The sequence below is a fragment of the Bufo gargarizans genome, chromosome 9 (assembly GCF_014858855.1).
Source record: "Bufo gargarizans isolate SCDJY-AF-19 chromosome 9, ASM1485885v1, whole genome shotgun sequence".
In the NCBI taxonomy this organism is placed as follows: Eukaryota; Metazoa; Chordata; class Amphibia; order Anura; family Bufonidae; genus Bufo; species Bufo gargarizans.
In genome coordinates, this window is record NC_058088.1 from 172,553,499 (window position 1) to 172,576,970 (window position 23,472).

Consider the following 23,472-nt stretch of genomic DNA (forward strand, 5'->3'; position numbering starts at 1 on the left):
GATGCCTAATATGTTAATTTTGTTATTTTTTTATTGTATATATGTTTTTATAAATGGAAAATTTGAAGACTTCATTTTTTTATTTATTTGTTTTTTAGCCCCCTTAGAGGGCTAGAACCTGAGATCTTTTGATCCCCTCTCCTATTTACTCTAATAGATCTAGGGTGAATAGGATTTTTACACTCTCCATACTGAGCTGTGCCTCGTGCATAGCTCAGTATGGAGAAAGCCTTAGCAGCGTCCAGGTTGCTATGGCAACAGGTTGGAGCCCCGCGATTTCACCATGGGGGGAGCTCTGATCAGAAGGCAGAGGGAGCCGCATCCCTCTGCCCTCACTCGCAGGTGCTCGCGGTACCTGAGGGCTTAAATGACTGGGGGTGGTGTGATCGCCGCTCCCCGTCATTACGGGCAGGTGCCACATATGGAGTGGGCCCGCTCCATACATGCCCTGCACCACCGTGACGTACCGGTACGTCATGGTTGGCTTAAGGGGGTTGAGGTTCTGTTCACGTAAAGCTCCCAGAATCTGTGCCACTTGTACCTACCTGTCCCGATTTTTACCAGCCAAAGGGCGTCCACCGTTTGTCCCTGGATTTGGCTCTTGGATTTTAAATTTTTTACATAAAAAAACTTGTCTGTTCTCATTTAGGTCTCTTGTGCCGACTCTCCTGCGTCCTGGACCCCGTACCCTCGATGGACGGCATGAAAGGAGATGGAAACAAGGCCGAAAACTTAAAACCAAGGGAGACCGTAGCGGAGAACCCACACATGATGGAGGAGGCCCTTCATTACTTCAAGCGGAGTATGTCGGTGTGTTCCTGCCTTTCACTTATCCTGTTACGTGATAACGGTTTATAATTCCTTTCCGTTTTTGTCGCCTTAGTCACGTCCAGGGTGTCCCTGAAGGGGAACAATCTCCTTATCCAGCACCTCATTACCATAGAGTCCATTGGCCTGAAACGTGGCATCCCGGCCGATGGCGTGGACCTTCTGCTCAGACTCGCCCTCAGTGGCAACCTTGGTAAAGTACAATTATATTTTGGTCATAAACTGATCGATTTTCATTATTTTTTTTATTTATTCCCCCCCCCCCCCATACGCTTCGGTTTGTGTAATGTACGATTAATAATAATTTTAGCTTTCTTTGCTTTCCATAAGTGGACCCTGTGAATACGCGGATCCTGAAGTGCCTCATTCCAGCAACAGAACTGCATCCGGACTCCATTATTGCTGCGGTGTCTCTATTCTGCACCGGGAAAAGCAGCACCAGCACCCGGGTCAGTGAGTGATTTGGTTCCACATACTATGATTACTCAACTGGGCAGACGATCGTCGGGAAGGGAGGCTTCCTTTCTGGCAGTCGCCTGTTCGTCAGTGGAGGGGAGCGCTGCATTTACATGTAATGATCTCCTCCACAGTATGGGGAGAAGCGATCACTAATGCCATTGTTTGGCTGCAGCAGAGGCTGTTTAGACGGCACAGTCTGCTGCTGGCAAGTGCCGATTTAGGTGACTGTATGAAAGATTCAAGTGCCCGATGGACATGCGTTTCGCTCATTCATCAGGTAATCGGCGGTGCCTTTACTCCGGCAGATTATCGCTGACAAGCGTTCCTTCGAACGTAGGCAGTGTAAAGGGATGTTAACTCTATACCAACTGTTAGTTCTCTCACTTTCAGACAGAATTTTATACCGGAATTGTAGCGTAATTTTGGCACAAAAGCTTACACCCCCTTATCGAGCAGGCCTGTAGAAACCCTACAGATGTAGCAGGGTTAACACTCAAACTCTTAACTCAAATTTCTTAACTCATCGTGTTGTCTTGAAACAAAAGCCATTGAAAGGCAATTGAAGGTGTTTGCTTAACGCATTTAGTTTAGATAGCACGTCTCATAAAACATGAGTGTTAACTCTACTACATCTGTAGTTGCGCCAGAATTTTGCCACTCGGTAAGCAGATTCTAGGCACAGACACTTTAGTAAATCTGGACCAGTGTCATTCACTGTCTAGAACAGAGCCCGCAAAGGGAAGGAGAATAGACTGTGCATGCGCGGCCGCCCCCTACATTTATTCCTATGGGAGTGCCGAAAATAGCCGAGCAGCTCGCTTGGTTATTTTTGGCAATCCCATATACATGAAGGGGAAGCGCAAGCGCGGCCAGCAGTCCTTTCACTTCTGTGGGCTGACGAAAATAGCCGAGCCAGAGCGGTCCACTCTCCTTTACTTTGCGGGCTCCGTTCTAGAGGTAGGTGAGCTATCCTAGCAATAAGCCCTCAGTGTATGAGGTGGGCCAACCCCTTTAAGGGTACATTCACACGACCGTATAATTTTATCGGCATCTGTTCCACATTTTGCGGAATAGATGCGGATCCGTTCATTTCTATGGGTGAGTAAAATGTGCGGACAACGTTCAGTATGTTGTCCGCATCTGTGTTTCCGCATTTCTAGTCCGCAAAAATATGAAGCTTGTCCTACTATTGTCCGCACAGATCGTTCTGCAGCCCCATTCAAGTCAATGGATCCGCGAATGATTTCTGTATGTCACCAGTTTTTTTGCGGATCAGTTTCCGAAGCCATAAATAATTTTTTATTTTTTTTTCCTTCCATTTTTTGCGGACCGTAAACAACTAAAGACATACGGAACACAAACGGAAGTCATTTGCCCGCAAAATGTGGACACACGGTTCCGTTATTTGCGGACCGCCAAACGGAAAGGATTACACACGGTCGTGTGAATGTACCCTAATGCAGGACTTTGGACCACCCCACCCCAGGCGCCGAAACATTCTCTTAACTTAAGCTGTGACAAATTGTGCCACCTTTTGGCTCAACTTACACCAAAATCTCACATTGGTAAATGTGGGCCTTGGTTTAGTGGGAAATACATATTTTCTGAATAACTTGCAATTGATTTAAAGTGGACCTAAACCTTACAAATCCTATTCTAAATGTGCTAAAATAATTTTGGTAATACACTTTTTAATTTATATATATATATATATATATATATAATACAACAGATAGTGCAGCAGCACAGTCAGACGTTGTGCGCTGGGTGCAATATTCCTCAGAGAGGCTGGCTTGTCCTCCAATATGTATATTCACCAAATGAAGAGGCAGCACTTCCAGTCATGGGTGATAGGGTGACGACCCCAAACTTTATTCCCAGCAACGTTTCGGCCTTCTCTCTGAGGCCTTTGTCAAGCTACAACAATGCTAAAATGTGGGCTCTATATACCCACAATTCATTACAAAATCAGTGCAATTAGTGAGAAACCTATGTGGACAATTAAGTCACATGACCATCCAACATTATAATGTCACATGACTATACAAGTGCAAATCTTATTAATATCACATCATAAAACCATCGTACAGCGTATTTCAGACAATAGTCAAAAGTGGATCATACATGATATGTGTCGCATATCATAAATGCGATGTACAGACATCAATATTCAAAATGTTACATCCGGTGTTCACAATCTCATAAGTGATCACAAGTGTACAAACATTAAAGCGTTAAAATCATTATACAGCTGTATCTTATAATTAAAATCGGTGAGACCAACCGTCATGGCGTAGCCCAGTGTGCCTGCTTCAGCGTCTCCCCGTCTGCCAGGCGCATGCGCCGCGACGAGCGTCAAGCGTCACCCTCCACCCATGGCCGCGTCATCACGCACGCTCCCTGGAACGCAACAGCGCCCAGTGGAACGCATCGCTGACGAGGCGGCCACAGGGGGCAGGGCAAAAGCATACACCCATCCGGATCGCATTACCAGGCGTCTGGGGGGCGTGTTAGTAGCCTAGGTGACAACATGGACTGCTGTCAAAGAGGGGGACCAGATCATGTCACCCAGCACAATCAAGAGACCGACATTGGATGGAACAGCAACGATGGGTACAATAGGGGTCATTACCATATAATCGGCAAATGTAGCCGAAATGGTGCCTTCCCCCCTATTGTCAACAACATTGCTGCCTTCTTAGGCTAGTAAGCAGCTATCAAGGGAGGGATCCTTCCCATCTCCTTGCCTAATCCTATAATATAGAAACCGAGGCCGTCTGGCTTACTGATTCCCGGCCAGAAATTGCCTCTCAATTCCTCTGGAATATTTGCCGGTCGGATAGTCTTGACGTGCAGTTAGTAACTTGTCATGGTAGCCCCTCCCGAACAGCAATCCATGGTCTCCATCATGCTTGCACACTGGGGTAGTCCATATACGGTCCGGTCCAACTGTAAGACAAAGGTTCTTCTATTTTCCTCAATTCTTTATCTATAGATATAGAGGGAAAAGGGTGTAAGTAGATTCCTACACCATTCTATAACAATAGCATTGTCGTATATCACCCCCATCAAGCAGGATTACTTGTGTCACCCCCACGCCTGGTGAGCAAGTAGCACATTACCTATCCACATAATTCCCATCTGCACTCAGCATTAAGACCTGCGGGCCTAAGCGTACCTAACTTATGTATCCACATAATCTCGCGCTGTTTCAACTTTTTCTCCCTGTCACCTCCCCTTTTGAGTGGGGGGATATGGTCAATCACCCTAAACTTAAGGTCCCTTTCCTTGTGTCCAGCCTCAACAAAATGTTTGGGTACTGGGAGGTCCCTTCGTTTTTGGCGGATCGAGTACCTGTGATAGTTCATTCTCGTCTTAGCATCACATGTAGTCTCCCCAACGTATAGGAGACTACATGGACATGACAACAGGTATACGACGAATGAACTATCACAGGTCAGATAGTGTCGGATCCCAAATACCTTGTGTGTAACTGGATGCGTGAACGTATCTCCCTTTAGCATATAGCTACAATTTACACAATTCAGACATGGATAGCTTCCGCATTTCTTACGGCCTATATATGTCTGGACTGTGGTTTTCACACCCGCTACCTCTGCTTTTACCAATTTATCTCGTAAGTTCTCAGTTCTCCTGTAGGACATTAAAGGGGGCACTGCAAATTCATTAACATGACCAAGATTACTATATAGTATAGGCCAATGCTTCCTGATGGCCTTGGCCACCTGATCACTGCCCTCTGTATAGGTGGAAATGAATGGTATTCTGGCTTGGTTGATCACTTTCTCAGGTCTCCTCTGATCTAAATCATCTAAATGTTTTTGGACTAATTTTCTTGGGTATCCCCTATGCCGAAACTTGTCAGCCATCTCAGCTAATCTTTTATTTTTCAGTGGAGGATTTTTCACTATGCGTTGGATACGAAGAAATTGACTTCGTGGCAAAGACCTTACCATAGGTCGCGGGTGGCAGCTTTCAAACTTTAAAAGTTTGTTACAATCAGTCGGCTTAATATAAAGGTCTGTTACCAACCTATTGTCCTGTTTCATCACCATGGTGTCCAAAAATTGGACCTGCTCGGTGGAGTGCGTCAGAGTAAACTGGATTTCTGGATCCATATTATTCAGGAATAGGTGGAATTGAGCCAATTCATCTTCATCGCCCCCCCAGATGACGAACACGTCATCAATGTATCTCCACCACCCCAGCACATGGCTGAAGTGGTGGGACACATAGACGTGCTCAGTCTCCAGGCCGGCCATGAAGATATTGGCGTACGTGGGCGCCATGTTAGACCCCATAGCGGTTCCACGCTGTTGGAGATAGTAGCCATTTTGGAAAGCAAAATAGTTGTATCTGAGCACCACACCGAGCAGGTCAATAATGAACTCCTTACATACATCAGTATATTGGGTTGTAACCAGACACTTTCTGACAGCCTCCACACCCCTATCATGATTGATAGAGGTGTAGAGGCTGACCACATCAAATGACGCCAGTATAGTCATTGGTGAAATGACCACCTCAGCAATCTTGTCAAGAAAATGACCAGTATCCCGAATATACGATTCAGCTGAAATTGCAAATTGTCGAAGGACCTTATCCAAAAAAATCGCCAAATTGGAAAATACAGATTCCCTCCCGGAGACTATCGGTCTCCCCGGTGGGTTACACATGCTCTTATGAATTTTTGGTAACACGTATATTAGTGGTGTCTTAGGGTGTGTGATCAATAAAAAATTGTATAAAGACTCGTCAATCAGGCCCCCCATTTTGGCATCATCCAGTAATCTGGTGATAATTTTGATCACCTCAAATTTTGGGTCATGGTTGAGACGTCTATATACAAGGGTATCCCCCAATTGTCTCTGTATCTCCGAGATATACCAGGTGGTGTCCATTACAACAACGGCTCCCCCCTTATCTGCGGGTTTCACAGTGAGGGAACCGTTGTTGCATAGTTCATCCAATGCCTGTATCTCAGCAGATGTCATATTGGGGTGCTTCAGAAGGCCATTTTGTGAGGTCTTCCTTAGCTCCTCAATCTCAACTCTTACAGCATTAATATACGTGTCAATAGCTGGACATTTAATCTGTGGCGTGAAATTGCCCTTCACGTGCAGACCCACACCATGAAGTGAAAGTTCACAACCCCTTACATCATTCACATCGGCCATATGTTTATCAGCAAACCAAACTTTCAACTTAATATTCCTAAAAAATTTTTGTAGATCGACTTCAAGCTGAAACCAGTCTATACCCACTGAGGGGCAATATGATAGACCTTTAGATAAAAGATCAGTCTCTGCAACTGTCAAGACATGAGAGGATATATTTACCACCACTGATTTTTCTTCCTCGTGGGCCTGTTCTTTACTACACGTTGTTCTTTTTCTCCATCGGTATTGCCTTTGTCCCCCACGTCTGGTCCTTTTGGATCTGGGGCAGGGCCTAAAAAACGATCATCATGCCGTTGTTCCATCTGCGTGGATCCCATTTCTGTGGTAGATGTTATCCTCTGGTTGGCATAATTGTTGTTTCTTTTATGATTAGGAGCATTACCATGAGATGGTGGTCGTCTCTGATTTCTCTGTTCTTGCCATGTGTACACATTACCCCGTTTATAATCTTCCTCATCTCTCAACCATTTGCGTCTTTTAATCATTTCTTGCTCTCTCTTATATTTCTCTAGATAGGCAGAGCAATTGGTGAGGTAGGTGTCATAGTCCTGCATGGGGAGAACACTTTTCAATTTGACATCAGCTTTGTCAAGCTGTTCACGTGTCGCTCCCAATTCGAATTGTAGGAACTCAAGATTTAACAATATCACATCCAAGGCATACTTGTTGGAAATTTGTGTGAATTTATGAGCAAATGTGCTGTCAGCTGGGAACAAACTCGCCTCTTCATTTGGTGAATATATATATATATATATATATATAACAAGAAAAATGAGAGGCACTCCAAGTAATAAAGTGGTGAATCCTTTATTCACACCAGTGGTGCAACGTTTCGGCTCTGATCGCGAGCCTTCCTCGCTTGAGGAAGGCTCGCGATCAGAGCCGAAACGTTGCACCACTGGTGTGAATAAAGGATTCACCACTTTATTACTTGGAGTGCCTCTCATTTTTCTTGTTATTTTCAATAGGGAAATTTTCCATTCCCTCTGAGGCGTGCACCCGCTTTTTCTTCGTTGAGCCAGTGCCGCCTTTTTTCTTCATATATATATATATATATATATATATATATTATATATATATATAATTTTTTACTTTCCCATGCTCCATAAGCCTATTGCTTTAGAATCCGTACACCGCTATGTGATGGAGTATGGATTCCCCTGGCACCGCACTGAGATACTTACAGGCCGGAGCATTGCTGCTGCTTACTGTACCAGTGTGGCTCCGCTAAAGGCGGCCATTCTTGGATTATGGCAGGCTTTTGTAGAGTGGGCACGAGCAGGAGAGTGATGTCTTCTGTGAGCTCCTGCCCTGCGCTTGCTCTGCTTAAAGCCTTTACCTGTGTGATATGCAGGCCATTAGAGCGGAGCGAGTGCAGGGCAGGGGCTCGCCTATGACATCACTCTCCCGCTTGTGCCATATCCCATCTATGCCAGGCTTTAGCAGAGCACTGCTGGTACGAGCAGGAGCTGCGATGCCGCAGGGGAATCCATACCCAGTACACAGCGGTGTACCAGAGTACAGATTCTAAAACGCCATAGGCTGAATGACATCCGTGTGCTGTCCGCATCTTCTGCAGCCAAATAGAAATGAATGGGTCCGTGTGCAATCGGCAAAAAAATACAGACAGAGAATAGGGTCATGTGAATGAGGTCTTACAGGGGTCATAGTTCCTCTGCCTTATATACTGTGTTATATCCTCTTGCAGATCCTGTTTATTCGCTGGCTCATCTCGGTGTTCGATCTCATTCCATGCAAAGATGCCCTCTCCTCGCTTTACAACTTCTTCTTCTGTTTGTTACTGGACGACAAACTGGTAGGAGATTTTTTTTATTTTTTATTATTATTATTATTTTCCCCCCCTTCTTTTGGATATTTAAGAGTTGTACCACAAAATCAACGTATCCATGGGACAGTTCAGACTAGTTACCTACAGCAAACTATTACTACTCTCATTTTCCAGAGAGGCCTGTGAAATAATAAGCAAGCTCAGATCTATCCATCTGAATGGGAAGGAAGCCCAAGGTTTTCTGCAAGCCCCATTCAGGTGAATAGGACTGATTTTCAGCTGCAACCAAATCTGCCGCGCGGGAAGGCCCCCTGATAATACAGCATGTCAATCAGCAGTCATTTAGCACATTTTAAATGGAGTAATCTTTGTGCTGTTTGGGGACAAATGATCACTAGTACGATCATTCATTCCCATACAGTTTGCACATTGTCAGCAGCCCATCCCTTGCCTACATGAGGGGATGTGCTACCAGCAAACGATTTTTATGTCTGCATGAAAGATGCCATCAGCTGATCGATGGGTGTGTTCACATCGGGCAATCATCTGGAATATTCATACAAATATTTATTCCAACCATCGTAAGCCCGTGTTAGCGAGCCCTCACTCGTTACCTCTTTAGGTAGGTCATTCCTACTTTAAAGAGCTTGTCAGACCAAGGTGCCGACAACCCCCGTGATCCTAACCTGTGCCCAGAGAAGCCCACACTTGCTGTCTGGTCCAGCTGTGCCACTGCCTCATTCCCAGCAGCTTCCGGTCCCTGCAGAACCAGGGATCCGTGGCCACAGCAGGTAATCACAGGCTTCAATGGTCTCATGTGCTTGAACAGCACGTTGCTGCCATGACGTATCATTCGAGCAAATGTGACAACTGAGGCTTGTGATTGGCCGCAACAGTCATGGACCAAGTCCTGCTGGGACCGGAAGCGGCCAGAAATGGAGCAGCAGCATAGGACCATGCCTGGTGAGCGTGCGTGTGTTTTTTTTTTTTTTTTTATATGGGGCACAGGTTAGGACCAGAGGGGTTGAATGGACAACCTCTTTAACTGTAAAGACCCCTTCCGTAAATTAAAGAGGTAGGCTGGTGACTTTCAATTATTCAGCATGCCCCAAGTGTGGCCGGTGTTTGTTCCCAGCATCGTCGCAGGAGGAAAAATTAGCTGCACATCCTAACCATTAGTTAACCTTTTAATTTCCTACCTATCATTACTCGCACATGTTCACAATGATGGGGATGATCTGCAGCACAGGCAAGGATTAAGTCATCGGGGCCGTGTTGTGATTTGCGCATTGACCTGATATTCTCTTTCAGGCATTATCAGCTATCGCAAATCTTAACTCCATATTCTCAGTTTTGTCCTTTTTTTTTTTTTGTTTTTGTTTTTGTTTTGTGCCATTTAGTCCTGAATTCAGCATAATAAATGTTCGGTTGTCTGCAAAATAGGTTCTTATATGTTTCATTGATCATCCCTCCAGTGCCCATCGTTATGTCACCTGCTGTACCTGCTGACCAGAAAGGAGCATGGTAAGGGGGAAATGTTTTGTGTAGATGGCTAAAGAATGTGTTAAGTACATTTCTTTTTATTTTTTTCTGTATGGTCTCATGAGGAACACGGGCATCTTGGTTACAGAATGCTGCTCCTACAAGACGAAGTACAAAAGAGTGTTAGCTCCTTCTACCAAGCTGCAGGCGCTGAGATACACCAGCTAGGACACGGATGCTTCGAGTTTATCTGTGGGGATCTGATTTTTTTTATATATATATATATTTTTTTATATTTTTATTTTAGTTCATTTCCCCCTTAGCTTGAAGACAAGAATGACTCTGTTATCCTTGTGGTAATGAGGCCAAAAGCGTAATCTCTACCACATTATTTTAGTGAGAGAAAAGATGGAAAGAGCTCAGGAGCTTTACTGTCACCAATTTTCCTTAGTTCTCCCCAGGTGACCCTGCTGGTCTTAAATGGAAGGGGATCAAACGGATATGAGTGCATCACTAGCCCACACCCCTACCATACTGATGGCAGATATAGTCTCCTTTCCCACTCCATTAGATTGCTGCAGCCTTTCCCACTCCATTAGATTGCTGCAGCCTTTCCCACTCCATTAGATTGCTGCAGCCTTTCCCACTCCATTAGATTGCTGCAGCCTTTCCCACTCCATTAGATTGCTGCAGCCTTTCCCACTCCATTAGATTGCTGCAGCCTTTCCCACTCCATTAGATTGCTGCAGCCTTTCCCACTCCATTAGATTGCTGCAGCCTTTCCCACTCCATTAGATTGCTGCAGCCTTTCCCACTCCATTAGATTGCTGCAGCCTTTCCCACTCCATTAGATTGCTGCAGCCTTTCCCACTCCAGTAGATTGCTGCAGCCTTTCCCACTCCAGTAGATTGCTGCAGCCTTTCCCACTCCAGTAGATTGCTGCAGCCTTTCCCACTCCAGTAGATTGCTGCAGCCTTTCCCACTCCATTAGATTGCTGCAGCCTTTCCCACTCCAGTAGATTGCTGCAGCCTTTCCCACTCCAGTAGATTGCTGCAGCCTTTCCCACTCCAGTAGATTGCTGCAGCCTTTCCCACTCCAGTAGATTGCTGCAGCCTTTCCCAGTCCATTAGATTGCTGCAGCCTTTCCCAATCCATTAGATTGCTGCAGCCTTTCCCAATCCATTAGATTGCTGCATCCTTCTTGAAGTAGCGGGCTAAGACCAGTTTTGGCATCTGCCTGGCTAAGCAGGCCCTACGTTGTGGAGTGGGGCCAGATCCTGGGAGCATCCCAGGATAAATTGGTGGAACTGACCCACCAGCTCTCCGGGAAGTACTTTTGTGTGTCCTCACTGGACATAAGGAGGCTTATCTCCCATGCTTTGGCTTCCATAGTAAATGGTGGTTTGCAGACACAACTTCCAAGAGATGTTTGCCAGCTTTACGTTTTGAGGGTTTCCATATTTTTGGGGTTATATATGGAGCCACAGGTGGCAAGAGTTCATATTTAACCCAGACAAGGACCCGTCGCTTTTGGCTTTTTCAGAAAAAACGGCCCCTGTCTCTATCCTATTGCAGCCTCACCTAGTCTCACATCTCTCTGTGTACCTTCTAGCAGTAAGTGAAGAACATTTTTCTTCAAGTCCCATTCTTTATGCGCCCACCCCCTTGTCCTCCAGATAAGACCACTTCTACCTGAAGAACTCTAGTCTGCTCAGGTGGGGCAGGCTCCTTCTCCAGGTCGTCTGGCTTTCCCATATCTGCAATGCCTGGATCCACAAGGTAGTCTCTGCAGACTATGGTATCAGGTTTTCCACCTGCGCCCCCCCCCCCCGACTTATAATTACCTAAGATAGGTCATCAACATTTAAGTCCCAGACGACCCCTTTAACTTCATCTGTGGAGCAAATGGTAGCTTTGCACACCATCAAAATCGACATCTTAGGCTTGGACCTCTATGTGGCCTTGCTTCATAATGTCACTCCCTCACTAGTCTGAGACGGTGGATGGTTGATAATTAATATGCTTGCCTTCTTGGCGGTCTAATCTTATAGGCATAGCCTCAGATTCCACTCCTATGCAAAAATAGTTACATAAAAAAAACAACACTTTCACACGAGGTTCAATGATTCTCTCTTGCTCCTTACCAATCTTCAGCGCTCGGGCTGTTGTGAAACTACAACTCCCAGCATGCACACTTGCTCGACTGTTCTTATAACTCCCAAAGAAGTGAATTGAATGTGATTTGGTATTTGACATCTTTTTTTTTTTTCCTTCATTTTTTGTTTTTTTGTAATCCACACAGTAAAAGCATACAGAGTCCGAACTCTACTTGAACTGCAGAGCAGAAAGGTACGGAATTTGGTATTCTAACTGAAGGGGGTTTGCTTTTTTATGTTCATCAAATCCTTAGGCCTCTTTCACATGAGCAAGTTTCTGCCTGGATGCGATACATTGTGAACACGTAGCATCCAGACGGAATCCTGACCCATTCATTTCAATGGTTCTGTGCACAAGAGCGTGGTTTTTCACGCATCATCTCTGCACTCAGGAAAAATCACAGCACGTTCTATAGTGTCAGTTTTTTTTTTTACGCAGCTCTGGCTCCATAGAAGTGAATGGGGCTTGCGTGAAAAAACTGAAGACCTTCGGATGCAATGGGGGAGAGATATCAAAGCTGTCATACCAACATGCCAGTCTTGATCTCCATGCACTGGCATGAGATGTGCCTAATTTATCAGGCGCATCTCTGCCCTGCGCCAGAAACGGTGTAGACTTCGGCTATAACTTCCGCCACTTTCTGACAAAAGTTATAGTAAATGCAGCAGGCGGTGCAAAGCCTAAAAGGTCGCAAATTATGGAGCACATATGGCATGCGCCATAATGTATGATTTTTTTATTTATTTTAATTTAATTTTTTTATGCCCATTTTTACGCCACAATATTGCCATTATTGGCTTAATAAATGTCTCTCAATGTTTTTCCCTGATGTTTGCTGGAGACGAAGATTTTTTTTATTCTTCAGGGGAAAAATGCATGCAATCCGAATAAAATCTGGATGCAATCGCAGACCAAACTGATTGAATTTGCGTGCAAAACCGTCAGTTTGCTCCGGACACAAGAGGCCTTAGGCTACATTCATATGACCGCATGTGTTTTGCGGTCCACAAAACACTGATCCGCAAAAAAAATAAAAATACAGATGACTTCCTTTTGGCATCCGTATTGCATCAGTTTTTTTTTGCGGATCCATTGTAACAATGCCTATACTTGTCCGCAAAACGGACAAGAATAGGACATGCTCTATTTTTATTTTATTTTTTTTGGGGGGGGGGGGGGGGGGCTACGGAACGGACATACAGATGCGGACAGCGCACTGTGTGCTGTCCGCATTTTTTGCGGACCCATTGAATTTTAATGGGTCCTCATCCAATATGCAAAAAAAAACGGAGCGGACAAGGAAACAATATACGTTCGTGTGAATGTAGCCTTAGGCCTCATGCACAGGTCCGTGTGCATTCCGTATTTTGCGGAACGGAACAGCCGGCCGTAATTTCAATTTTTGCGGACCCATTGAAATGAATGGTTCCATATACGGCCACAAAAATAAAATAAAATAAATGGAACGGACACTGAAAGAAAATACGTTTGTGTGCATGAGGCCTTAGGGTGCTCAGGTTTTTTTATGCGGTTTTTAAAGCCAAAATCAGATGTGGATCATAAAAGGGAGAAAATAAAGGTACAACAGGTAAAACTGCTGCATGTAACAGCGGTTAAAGGAGTTGTCTGGTTTCAGCGGTATGGGATCCGCCTGGAATATAGACCAGATAAGTACTTACCTGACAGATCCTGCACTGTCGCTTCAGTTCGGCCAGCTGAGCTATATTTACCTGGGTGCAGTGGTGACATCATGTTGACAACACATGGCTGCTGCAGCCAGTCATTGGCCTCAGCTAGGCACCTCAGGAGGCCAATAACTGGCTGCAGTAGTCACGTGTTGTTGACATGATGTCGCCAATGTCGTAGGGTAAATAAACCTCAGCTGGGTGAACCTGAGCGGCAGTGCAGACAACCCCTTTAACTGCTTATTCATAGTGTTTCTTATTACCCTGAGTTTTTTTTTTATTTTTTTTTACTATTTTGTGCATCTATGCTTAAGACCATGTATCTAATGCACTCGCTTTTCTGTTTTGCACCTTGCAGTTTAAACACCTGCCCTTATATTCCAACATACATTTAGTATTTTTGCAATTTATAACTTTCATATACTTTTTTTTTTTTTTTATAACTTTCTAGGGACTTCACTCGCACATCCTCGGCCTTCTATCCATATATAAGGTGTTTTGTCCAGAGTTGGTGTCTCTTACTTTACCCAGCAGAGTAAAGGCAAGTTATCCTTGAAATAAAGTGTGGTTAATACTGTTAAAGGGGTTGGTCCGCGAACAACACTTATCAGCTAACCACAGCATCGGTGATAAATATGATTGCTGGGACCCCCGCTGATCATGAGACTGGGGGTCACTGAGTCACCTGTGTGAAGGAACAGTGATGTGCATACATGATCACCATCCATTCACTTACGTCAGACTTCTTCGTTCATCACTCCAGTAGTGAATGGAGCTATGGTCATGCATGCACACCATGGCTCCTTTAACAAAAGTGACCCTTTGGGCTCCCTGAGCCACCTGTGTGCAAGGGGCAGTGGCACACATTCGTGACCTCAACGCCATTCACTTCTGCGGAATTTCTGCACTCGGATATCTCAGTCAGTGCCATAATAGTGAATAGTGAGTCTTGTGATTGGTGGGGGTCCCAGGGGTCAGACTTCCAGTAATAAAACCTATGCTGTAGATAGGTGATAGATGTTTGTGGACCAACACCCTTAAAGAGGACCTTTCACTAGTATACAAACTAAAAACTAACTCTATCTGTGGGCAGAGCGGCGCCCAGGGGTCCTCCTGCACTTACTAGTATGCCTGGGCGCCGCTCCGTTCGCCCGGTATAGGCTCCGGTGTCTCAGCTCCGTCTGTTGTACTGGACTGATTTTTTGTAGGAGGCGTGTCCCTTGCTGCAGCACTGGCCAATCGCAGCGCACGGCTCATAGTCTGGCTATGAGCCGTGAGTTGACAGTCTGGCTATGAGCTGTGCGCTGCGATTGGCCAGTGCCGCAGCAAGGGACACGCCTCATACAAAAAAAAAAATCAGTCCAGTACAACAGACGGAGCTGAGACACCGGAGCCTATACCGGGCGAACGGAGCTGCGCCCAGGCATACTAGTAAGTGCAGGGGGACCCCTGGGCGCCGCTCTGCCCACAGATAGAGTTAGTTTTTAGTTTGTATACTAGTGAAAGGTCCTCTTTAAGAGGCTATGTACACCTTTGGGGACAATTTTTTTTTATAATTTTTTTTTTATGACTGCATTTTACTTATTTTGGGCTAAAAATATATTTTTTAATTGGACTTTATTGAAAATATTGAGCCGTTCTGTCACAAAGGGTTGACTGTTTTTCTAGCTGTGTGAATGCTATTTTTACTTTGTGCCGGTCATCTAATAAAACCTTATCTGTGAATTACTAAAAGTCATAAACACATTCTTATAGTGGGATAAGAATTGAGCTTAAATTCAGGTCAGAGATGTGGAGCCCGTCAGCTCCCTGCCTGAAGGAAAGAGAGAGAAAATACAGATCCTGCTGTTAGATAAACTCAAAGCTGTGCAGGGAAAACGGCTCATCATTTTTAATATAGACTAATTTAAAAATGATTTTTAGTTCCAAACAAGTACAATGCAAAACTGAAAAGAAAATTTCCACCAAAGATGTACATAGCCTTTAAATTTGATTCCCCCCCCTCCTTTTGGAAAGATAATCTGTTTTGGGAGTTGTTACCGACATACAAACACACTCGGTGCATTGATTTAATTAAACGTTGTCCTCGTGCAGATGTACTTCAAGGATTCTAACTTGCTATTTACCGCCGAGTTGAAAGCTATCGCAAAGATTAACTCAGGGGACCCTGTTAGAGATTATAAGCTGTATGTTGGAGAAACGAAGAAACCGCCATCACGAGCTGTCAAACGGGTGCGTATTATTATTATTTTTTTAAACCATTTTTTGACAGTCCTCTAATACTGTGTACTGGCCTCATTTTAATAGACATTGATGTTTGCTCACCACCACTCTATCTTGGACATGTCTACCCTTGCACATCTGTCGTATGGTGTCCATGGCCTGCAGTTGTACCTCCTATATCCTTCAGATTTTTCATGGAGATGCACATTTTTTTCTTACGCGTTTCATTTGAATATATCCAAGAAACGCTTTTTGTTTTGCATGGTGTATTGCGGAGGTATTCTCCTCCAAATACATTGCCCACAGTTGAACCTTAAAGATGCAGCAGAGCTAAAAGGAACACCTAAAGCAAACAAGGGCAAGAAAATAATTGGCTTTTGTCACATGATAAGGCCTCGTCTATGTATTTTGCGGTCCGCAAAATACAGATGGCGTTCATCCACATTTTTTGTGGACCCATTGACTTCAGTGGGTCTGTGGTCCTCCTCAGACAGAGTTCCATAGTCTCACTGCTCTTACCATAAAGAATCCTCTTCTATATTTGTGTACAAACCTTCTTTTCTCCAGACGCAGAGGATGTCCCCTCGTCACAGTCCTGGGGATAAATAGATGATGGGAGAGATCTCTGTACTGACCCCTGATATATTTATACATAATTATTAGATCTCCCCTCAGTCGACTTTTTTTCTAAAGTGAATAACCCTAATTTTGATAATCTTTCAGGGTACTGTAGTCCACCCATTCCAGTTATTACTTTAGTTGCCCTCCTCTGGACCCTCTCCAGCTCTACTATGTCTGCCTTGTTCACAGGAGCCCAGAACTGTACACAGTACTCCATGTGTGTGGTCTGACTAGTGATTTGTGAAGTGGCAGGACCATGTTCTCATCACGGGCATCTGTGCCCCTCTTGATGCAACCCATTATCTTATTGGCCTTGGCAGCAGCTGCCTGACACTGGTTTCTGCAGCTTAGTTTGCTGTTCACAAAAATTCCTAGGTCCTTTTCCATGTCAGTGTTACCAAGTATTTTACCATTTAGTATGTACGGGTGACTTGCATTATTCCTTCCCATGTGCATAACTTTTCATTTGTCAGTGTTACCCAGTGTTTTACTATTTTTACCAGGTTTCTATAGAGTCCTCTGCCCTTTTGTTCTAGTGATTGGGGAGGGGGGTTTAGTCGGTCGGACCCATAAGGAAGACGCGTCCAATGACGGCATCTTTTATTTACTTCCTTTCAATTGACTGTATAGAGCTATTTTTTTCTTGCTCATCTCATTTCAGGTCTGTGTCATTTATAGATGATGCTAGCTTTTGTTTTTTCAAATTTTTGTCTGCGCAGAAGTGGAACAGCAATCCTTATGTGCCCGTGAGCAGCCGCACCGTCTGGAGCAGCGATTCCAACAGTTTAGCACCCAGTTATACTACTCCTATGGAGAGAATTCAGACGTTTTCACAGCTTCTGGAGAACATCCTGAAACTTGAGGTGATTACTTTTATGAAGTATTTTACTTGCCATCTAATGCCAGCCACTTGTACTAGTTCCTAATTCTGTGTCCAAACCAGTCTGTCTTTTTTTCGATCTACTGTACCAAGTTTTCAGGGTATCCCAACAATCTACATCAGTTTATCTTCTTCCTTAATTATGTTGTATGACATCCACATTTGAAGGCAATTTATTATTGCATTGTACTCCTTTTGAGCTAAAAATATTTTTTTAATTGTTCTTTATAAAAAATATGGAGCCCTTTTTTCTGTACAGAGCTGAGATGCTCCAGTAGCACTCTTTGGATTTTTTTTATTTTCCGTCAGACCAGGAGCTGACAGACTCCTTAGCTCTCTGACATTATAAACACTGATTATAGCTCAGTTCTTATCTTACTGATAAGAATGTGGCTTAAATAAGTGTTTATGACCGCTCAGTAGAGATAAGGGTTATTAGATGACCGAAAACAAAGTGAAAGTACCAGTCACACAGCTAGAAAAACAGTTAACCCTTTGTGACAGAACTGCTCTATTTTTACTACAGGCCAATAAAAAAAAAAATCTTCAAAAATTAGTAACGTGCAATCATAAAAAATAAAAAAAATTACCTCTGAAGGTGTACATAGCCGTTAAGGGGTTATCCCTTTCTAATGAACTGCGAGACAAGACATCCCTCTGTCTGAGTGATTCTTTCTTCTAGTTATAGCGATCAGCGGGGTTGCAGCACTTGGGCGCCTACCGATCAGAACCTTTGATACGTCATTATGACATAGCAAACGTTTTTGAAACCAGTGGTACAGTTTAAAAAGAGTCACTGTACCTTCACGCAATTGCATTTAATGGAGAATGGTGTAAATAGCAAATTTCTAAATTGCTTTATAAAAAAAAAAATATATATTTTTAAAAAGTTTGCATCATCCTGAAAAAAAAAGTCATGGCCTCTAGGTGTCTCATTTCCACTGGGAAGATCCGTCCCTGGTGAGAGACACAGAAGGCTCACAGGAAATGGGGCGTGTCAGTGCAAGCCGAGCTCCTGAGCCTAATTGAAACACTTGGGGCGATTTATTAAACTGGTGTAAAGTAGAACTGTCGTAGTTGCTCATAGCAACCAATCAGATTCCTCCTTTTATTTTTCACAGCTCCTTTGGAAAATGAAAGGTGGAATAATTATGATTGGTTGCTATGGGCAACTAAGCCAGTCCTACTTTACTCCAGTTTGATAAAATCTCTACACTGCTTTTATAGCAGCCTCCTGTGTGTCTGTAAGTGTGATTTCCGCCTCCCTATCTGTTCTGTGAGCTCCAGAGCATAGTGGGAATGGGAAGTAAGGGAAAGGATGTCACAGCAGTACAGTGCTGGCAGATTCCACATAAGGGAGAGGCTCCTGCTTGTGAGAGAAATACATCTAGCTGTGCAGTTCAAAAGGGGAATAATGTGGCAGAAAAGGGCATTAGGGAAGCCCAAAAAAGACGTTTCCTCGCAGCTATGATTGCAGAAAGAAGTACAGCATTCTACAAACTTTTTTGTTTTTTAAACTCAGGACACTTTAAGGCATTTTGTCCCTTTAAAAAAAAAATAAAAAAAAATCCTGAAGTCTGAGGAAGCTCTGACGATACCACATATTGGGCTGTCATATCCAGAAAACTGCATAGAAAGAAACAGATATAAAAGTAGTAGATGTCCAGCCTGCCCTTGCTTTCATTGAGGATTGGTCATCAGTAACACTCAGGCTACCTTTTTAAAGTAAATCTAAAAGGTCGTCATTAGACCTCAGATCTGTCTTTGTGTGTACAGGAAAAAATTTGGGCCCCTTGGAGAGGGTTGTTTTAAAGGCACTTTAAATTTTTTTTTATGTTTTCAAACCAGCAGTTATATCTGAAGTTTTGTAGCTGCTTGTAATTAAAAATGTATTATATGTAGTAAGTTATTCAATCTATCCATATAGCGCCATCTGCTGTTTTTTTTTCTAACTTCTCAGTCCACTCCCTGAGGTGGACACACATGCTCAGTTTTATCCTTCAACTGCCACCATAAAAGGGACACGCTCCCTGAGCTGCCAGCTTAAAATAAATCTATCAGAGCAATGAATGGGGAGATCTCTGGGCCCAGGTGAGGTACAGGGCTGGTTCTAGCTTTGTTACAGATTTTCATATACTATGATGTCTATGATTTTTATATATATTTTTTTTTTATCATGGGATAACCCCTTTAACCAATTGTGTTCTGGGATGTTGAACTACTTTCATGGTCATTGGGTTAGTCACTGCAAATTTTACTGAACTTCTAAAGGGGTTGTCTCATCTTGGACACTGGGGACACATCGCTAGGATATTCCCCCAATGTCTGATGGGTGTGGGTCTTGCCTCTGGGACCTGCATCTATGCTTAGACCGGAGGGGCACATGTGCGGCCACCCTCCATTCATTTTTATGGGAGAGCGCTGGCTCAGCTATTTCTGTATGCCCAATAGAGGGGAATGGAGCAATGACCGCGCTTGTGCGATGGGCTTTCCATTGCTTTCAATGGGACTTCTGAAAATAGCCAAGCGCACCACTCAGCTATTTTCGGCATTCCCATAGAAATGAATGGAGGGCGGCTGCACGTGCGCAGTGCGCCCTCCGTCACTTTGCTGGCTCCATTCTAAGGATAGGTTCCGGTCCCAGAGGTGGGACTCTCACCTCTTAGACACTGGGGGCATATCCTAGTGATATGCCGCCAATGTCCAAGATGAGACAACCCCTTCAACAACGTCCTTTTATCCTTCTTCTGTCTTCAGCTTCCAGCACAGATGGGCTGCGTAATACACAGTCCTATACTGTTGAATTTCATCAATTGTATTAATGAAGACGACTCTTTGCTGCGACTGAACTACTGGCTTGCATTTACACTTCATGAAGGTACCACAAGCATGTATAATCTCGGCACCAACCTATTCCGCAGCGCGTTACATTACAGTGGGTTCAAATACAGACAAAATGGACCATTACGGAGTAGCAAGCTAATAAAACCGTTCCTGGTCACAAGAGCTTACAATCTATGAGGATATAGATTGACCTAAGATGTAATGTTTTGTACAGTGGTCCTGGCCATCTCTTCTACTAAATAGGGAAATGCATATATAGCTGCAAGAGCCAGTCACTAGCCGGAATCTGTGCATGTACAGATCAGAAGTGCGTTAGGATGCAGGGATCGGGCTCTGACAGGAGTCCATTTATGAAATGTGATAGACCTGCCTGAAAACGTGTTTTTAGGGCGCACTTAAAACTGTGGCTGTTGGGAAGTAATCTGGTTCTCCAGGAAAGAGCATTCCAGAGAACTGGGGCAACGCAAGAGAAATCCCGGATGTTCAGATTATAGAGCAGGGATCACCAACCTTCGGCACTTTAGCTACTGTGAAACTACAACTCCCAGCACGCAACATGCGCGGCTGTTCTTCTAACTCCCATAGAATTAAATGGGACATTATGGGAGTTGTAGTTTCGGAACAGCTGGAGTGCCTAAGGTTGCTGATCCCTGTTATAGAGGATGTTCATCTTGGGTAACTGGCAGGACATAGAGTCCAGGTAGGGTGATGAGGGTGGAGATATAGAGAAGGATACATGCGATTCTGTAGAAAATACACAGGTAGTACGGTTTATAATGTTGTAGTGCACTCCTCCATAGAGATGACGTTTTCATTAAAAGGGGTCGTCTCACTTCAGTAAATGGCATTTATCATGTAGCGAAAGTTAATACAAGGCACTTACTAATGTATTGTGATTGGCCATATTGCTTCCTTTTGCTGGCTGGGTTCATTTTTCCATCCCGTTATACACGGCTCGTTTCCAGGGGTTACGACCATCCTTCAGTCCAGCAGCGGTGGTCGGGCTTGGACACTATGGAAAAAGGCCCCAGCCTCTCTGGTGGCAGGGACTCTGGAAGCGCACATGGGCACACATGCACAGCAGATCTCGCCCCAGCCATCTCATATTTGTGCTGCAGAAGTGGCTGTAACCTCGTGGATAATGTGATGGAAAAATGAATCCAGCCAGCAAAGGAGGCAATATGGACAATCACAATACCTTAGTAAGTGCCTTGTATTAACCTTCTCTACATGATAAATGCCATTTGCTTGAAGTGAGACGACCCCTTTTTCAGGGGTTCTGCAGTTTGTTTAAACTGATGATCTATCCTCTGGATAGATCATCATCAGCATCTGATAAGCGGGGGTCCGTTCCAGCAGCGCCGCGGCCTTCTCACAGTTTACCGCTGGCCCAGTGATGTCACGACTAGGATCAACTGGCCTGGGTTGGGTTAAGCTCCATTGAAGTGAACAGAGCTTAGCCCCGCCCAGGCCAGTGATACTAGTCGTGACGTCACTGGGCCAGCGGTAAACAGTGAGAAGGCCGCGGCGCTGCTGGAGCGTCGCTGCCTTCTCTTTTTTTTTTTTTGAACATAATTTTTATTGTTTTCAGAAGAAAAAGAACAGGTAAGTGTCACATACAGAGCCCAAAATGTATGTTTTGTCTGCAGCATTAAGAATCATTATAAATCTTCTAATATACTCTGTATGGTGTCATCATTTTTAACATAATAATTAACAGAGCAGGTTATATAAACATTACTATAAGTAACATTGGGAGAATAGAGGAAAGGAAATGGATATAAAGGAGTAAGGGGGGGGGAGGGGGGGGGAGTGACAAGGAGTGTTAAGTACATCTGAGCTTTACCTATCTGTTAGGACTGTGTTAAATTTGGAGTGAAGCCAACAATCCCATGCAAGTTTAAACTTGGCTCGTTTATTGGATATGGAAGCATTGAACATCTCACATAGACAGTTGTTATTAACAGCATTTATAATTTCCGCTAGTGGAGGGGGGTTTGGATTCTTCCAAAAGTAGGCAATTTTCATTCTAGTGGCCACAATTACATGAGTAACAACTACTCTAATAGTATGAGGAAATAAGTCTAAATCCACGGAGAGTAAGGCCTGAGCTATAGATAGTGAGATTGGGATATTACATATTTGAGTAAGAATACGATTAATTGAGTTCCAGACCGGTTTGATGTCTCCGCATTCCCACCATATGTGTTCCATGTCGGCTTCAGCTGCAGAACATCTCCAGCAGACATGGGATGATAGAGGGTACATCTTGGATAATCTGTAGGGTGTATAGTACCATCTATAAAGCATTTTCCTGGAGTTTTCAAGATGGTTAATACATTTAGAGGAAGCCCGTATAATAGAGAATGCAGTTTCCCATTGTTCTGAGGAAATCTTCAAGCTTAATTTTGATTCCCATTTATTTAGTAAAGGGGTCAGTGGTGAGTCCGATCTCTCCGCCATAAGGTGATAGCTGAGAGATAGGGCCTTGAGGGTACTTAGAGGGTTTCGTAAGATTCCCACTATTTTACAAGTGTCAGAGGAAGTGGGGAGGGTTACCCCAGACAAAAAATGTCTGATTTGTAAATACTTATAAAAATCTCTATGGGGAACCTTAAATTTTCCTGCCAGGTCTGTAAAGGAGTTTAAAGTCTTATTGGTGTAGAGTTGACTTAGGTTCTTAATCCCTAGGTCGGTCCAATTAGAGATCCTTAAGTGTGGGATACATCTCTCCAATGTCCCCAAGGGGATGTCTGTAAATGGGACATTGATAAGTTTTAGTTTTGTCGTCAATAGGATCCAGAGTTCAAAAGCGGCCTGAATTGTGGGACATAAATTTGGGATGCGAATGTTTCCCAATAGGGAGTTGGAGAAGAAAAATAATTGGGGGTTTTTAACACCCATGATATAGTTTTCGATTGTGACCCAGTGCTTGTTAGTCTGGTTTAACCAAGTGTATCTCAGTTGTTCTAAAATACACGCCCTATAGTACTTGATTATAGAGGGGCATCCCAGTCCTCCTTTGGCAATGGGTAGATACATTACATCTGCCTGAATCCTTGGTTTTTTATCTTGCCATACAAATTTAAGAAGTAGTGTTTGGATTTCTTTTAAGTTTTTTATGGGAATAGAGATTGGGAGGTTGCGGAATAGGTATAGTATTTGTGGGATGATGAACATTTTTAGGGCCGCTATTCTTCCCATCCAAGAAATTTCACAATTTTTCATTTTGTTTAGGTCCAATTTGATTTTTTCTTTTAGGATGTTATAGTTTACTGTTAGGAGATCAGAGAGTGATGGGG

At 43.8% G+C, this 23,472-nt stretch overlaps 1 protein-coding gene across 1 annotated transcript in view; it reads left to right on the plus strand.

The window, feature by feature from the left end:
* Positions 1-23,472, plus strand: part of CENPI (centromere protein I) — a 50,826-nt gene that overhangs the window by 1,104 nt on the left and 26,250 nt on the right. Inside the window, exons 2-11 of the mRNA XM_044305315.1 lie at positions 650-802; positions 884-1,021; positions 1,159-1,277; positions 8,197-8,304; positions 9,753-9,801; positions 12,063-12,109; positions 14,054-14,143; positions 15,697-15,834; positions 17,166-17,309; positions 20,084-20,204. Coding sequence (XP_044161250.1) covers positions 694-802; positions 884-1,021; positions 1,159-1,277; positions 8,197-8,304; positions 9,753-9,801; positions 12,063-12,109; positions 14,054-14,143; positions 15,697-15,834; positions 17,166-17,309; positions 20,084-20,204 — 1,063 coding nt within the window. The 5' untranslated portion in view covers positions 650-693. The remainder of the gene's footprint in view (positions 1-649; positions 803-883; positions 1,022-1,158; positions 1,278-8,196; positions 8,305-9,752; positions 9,802-12,062; positions 12,110-14,053; positions 14,144-15,696; positions 15,835-17,165; positions 17,310-20,083; positions 20,205-23,472) is intronic.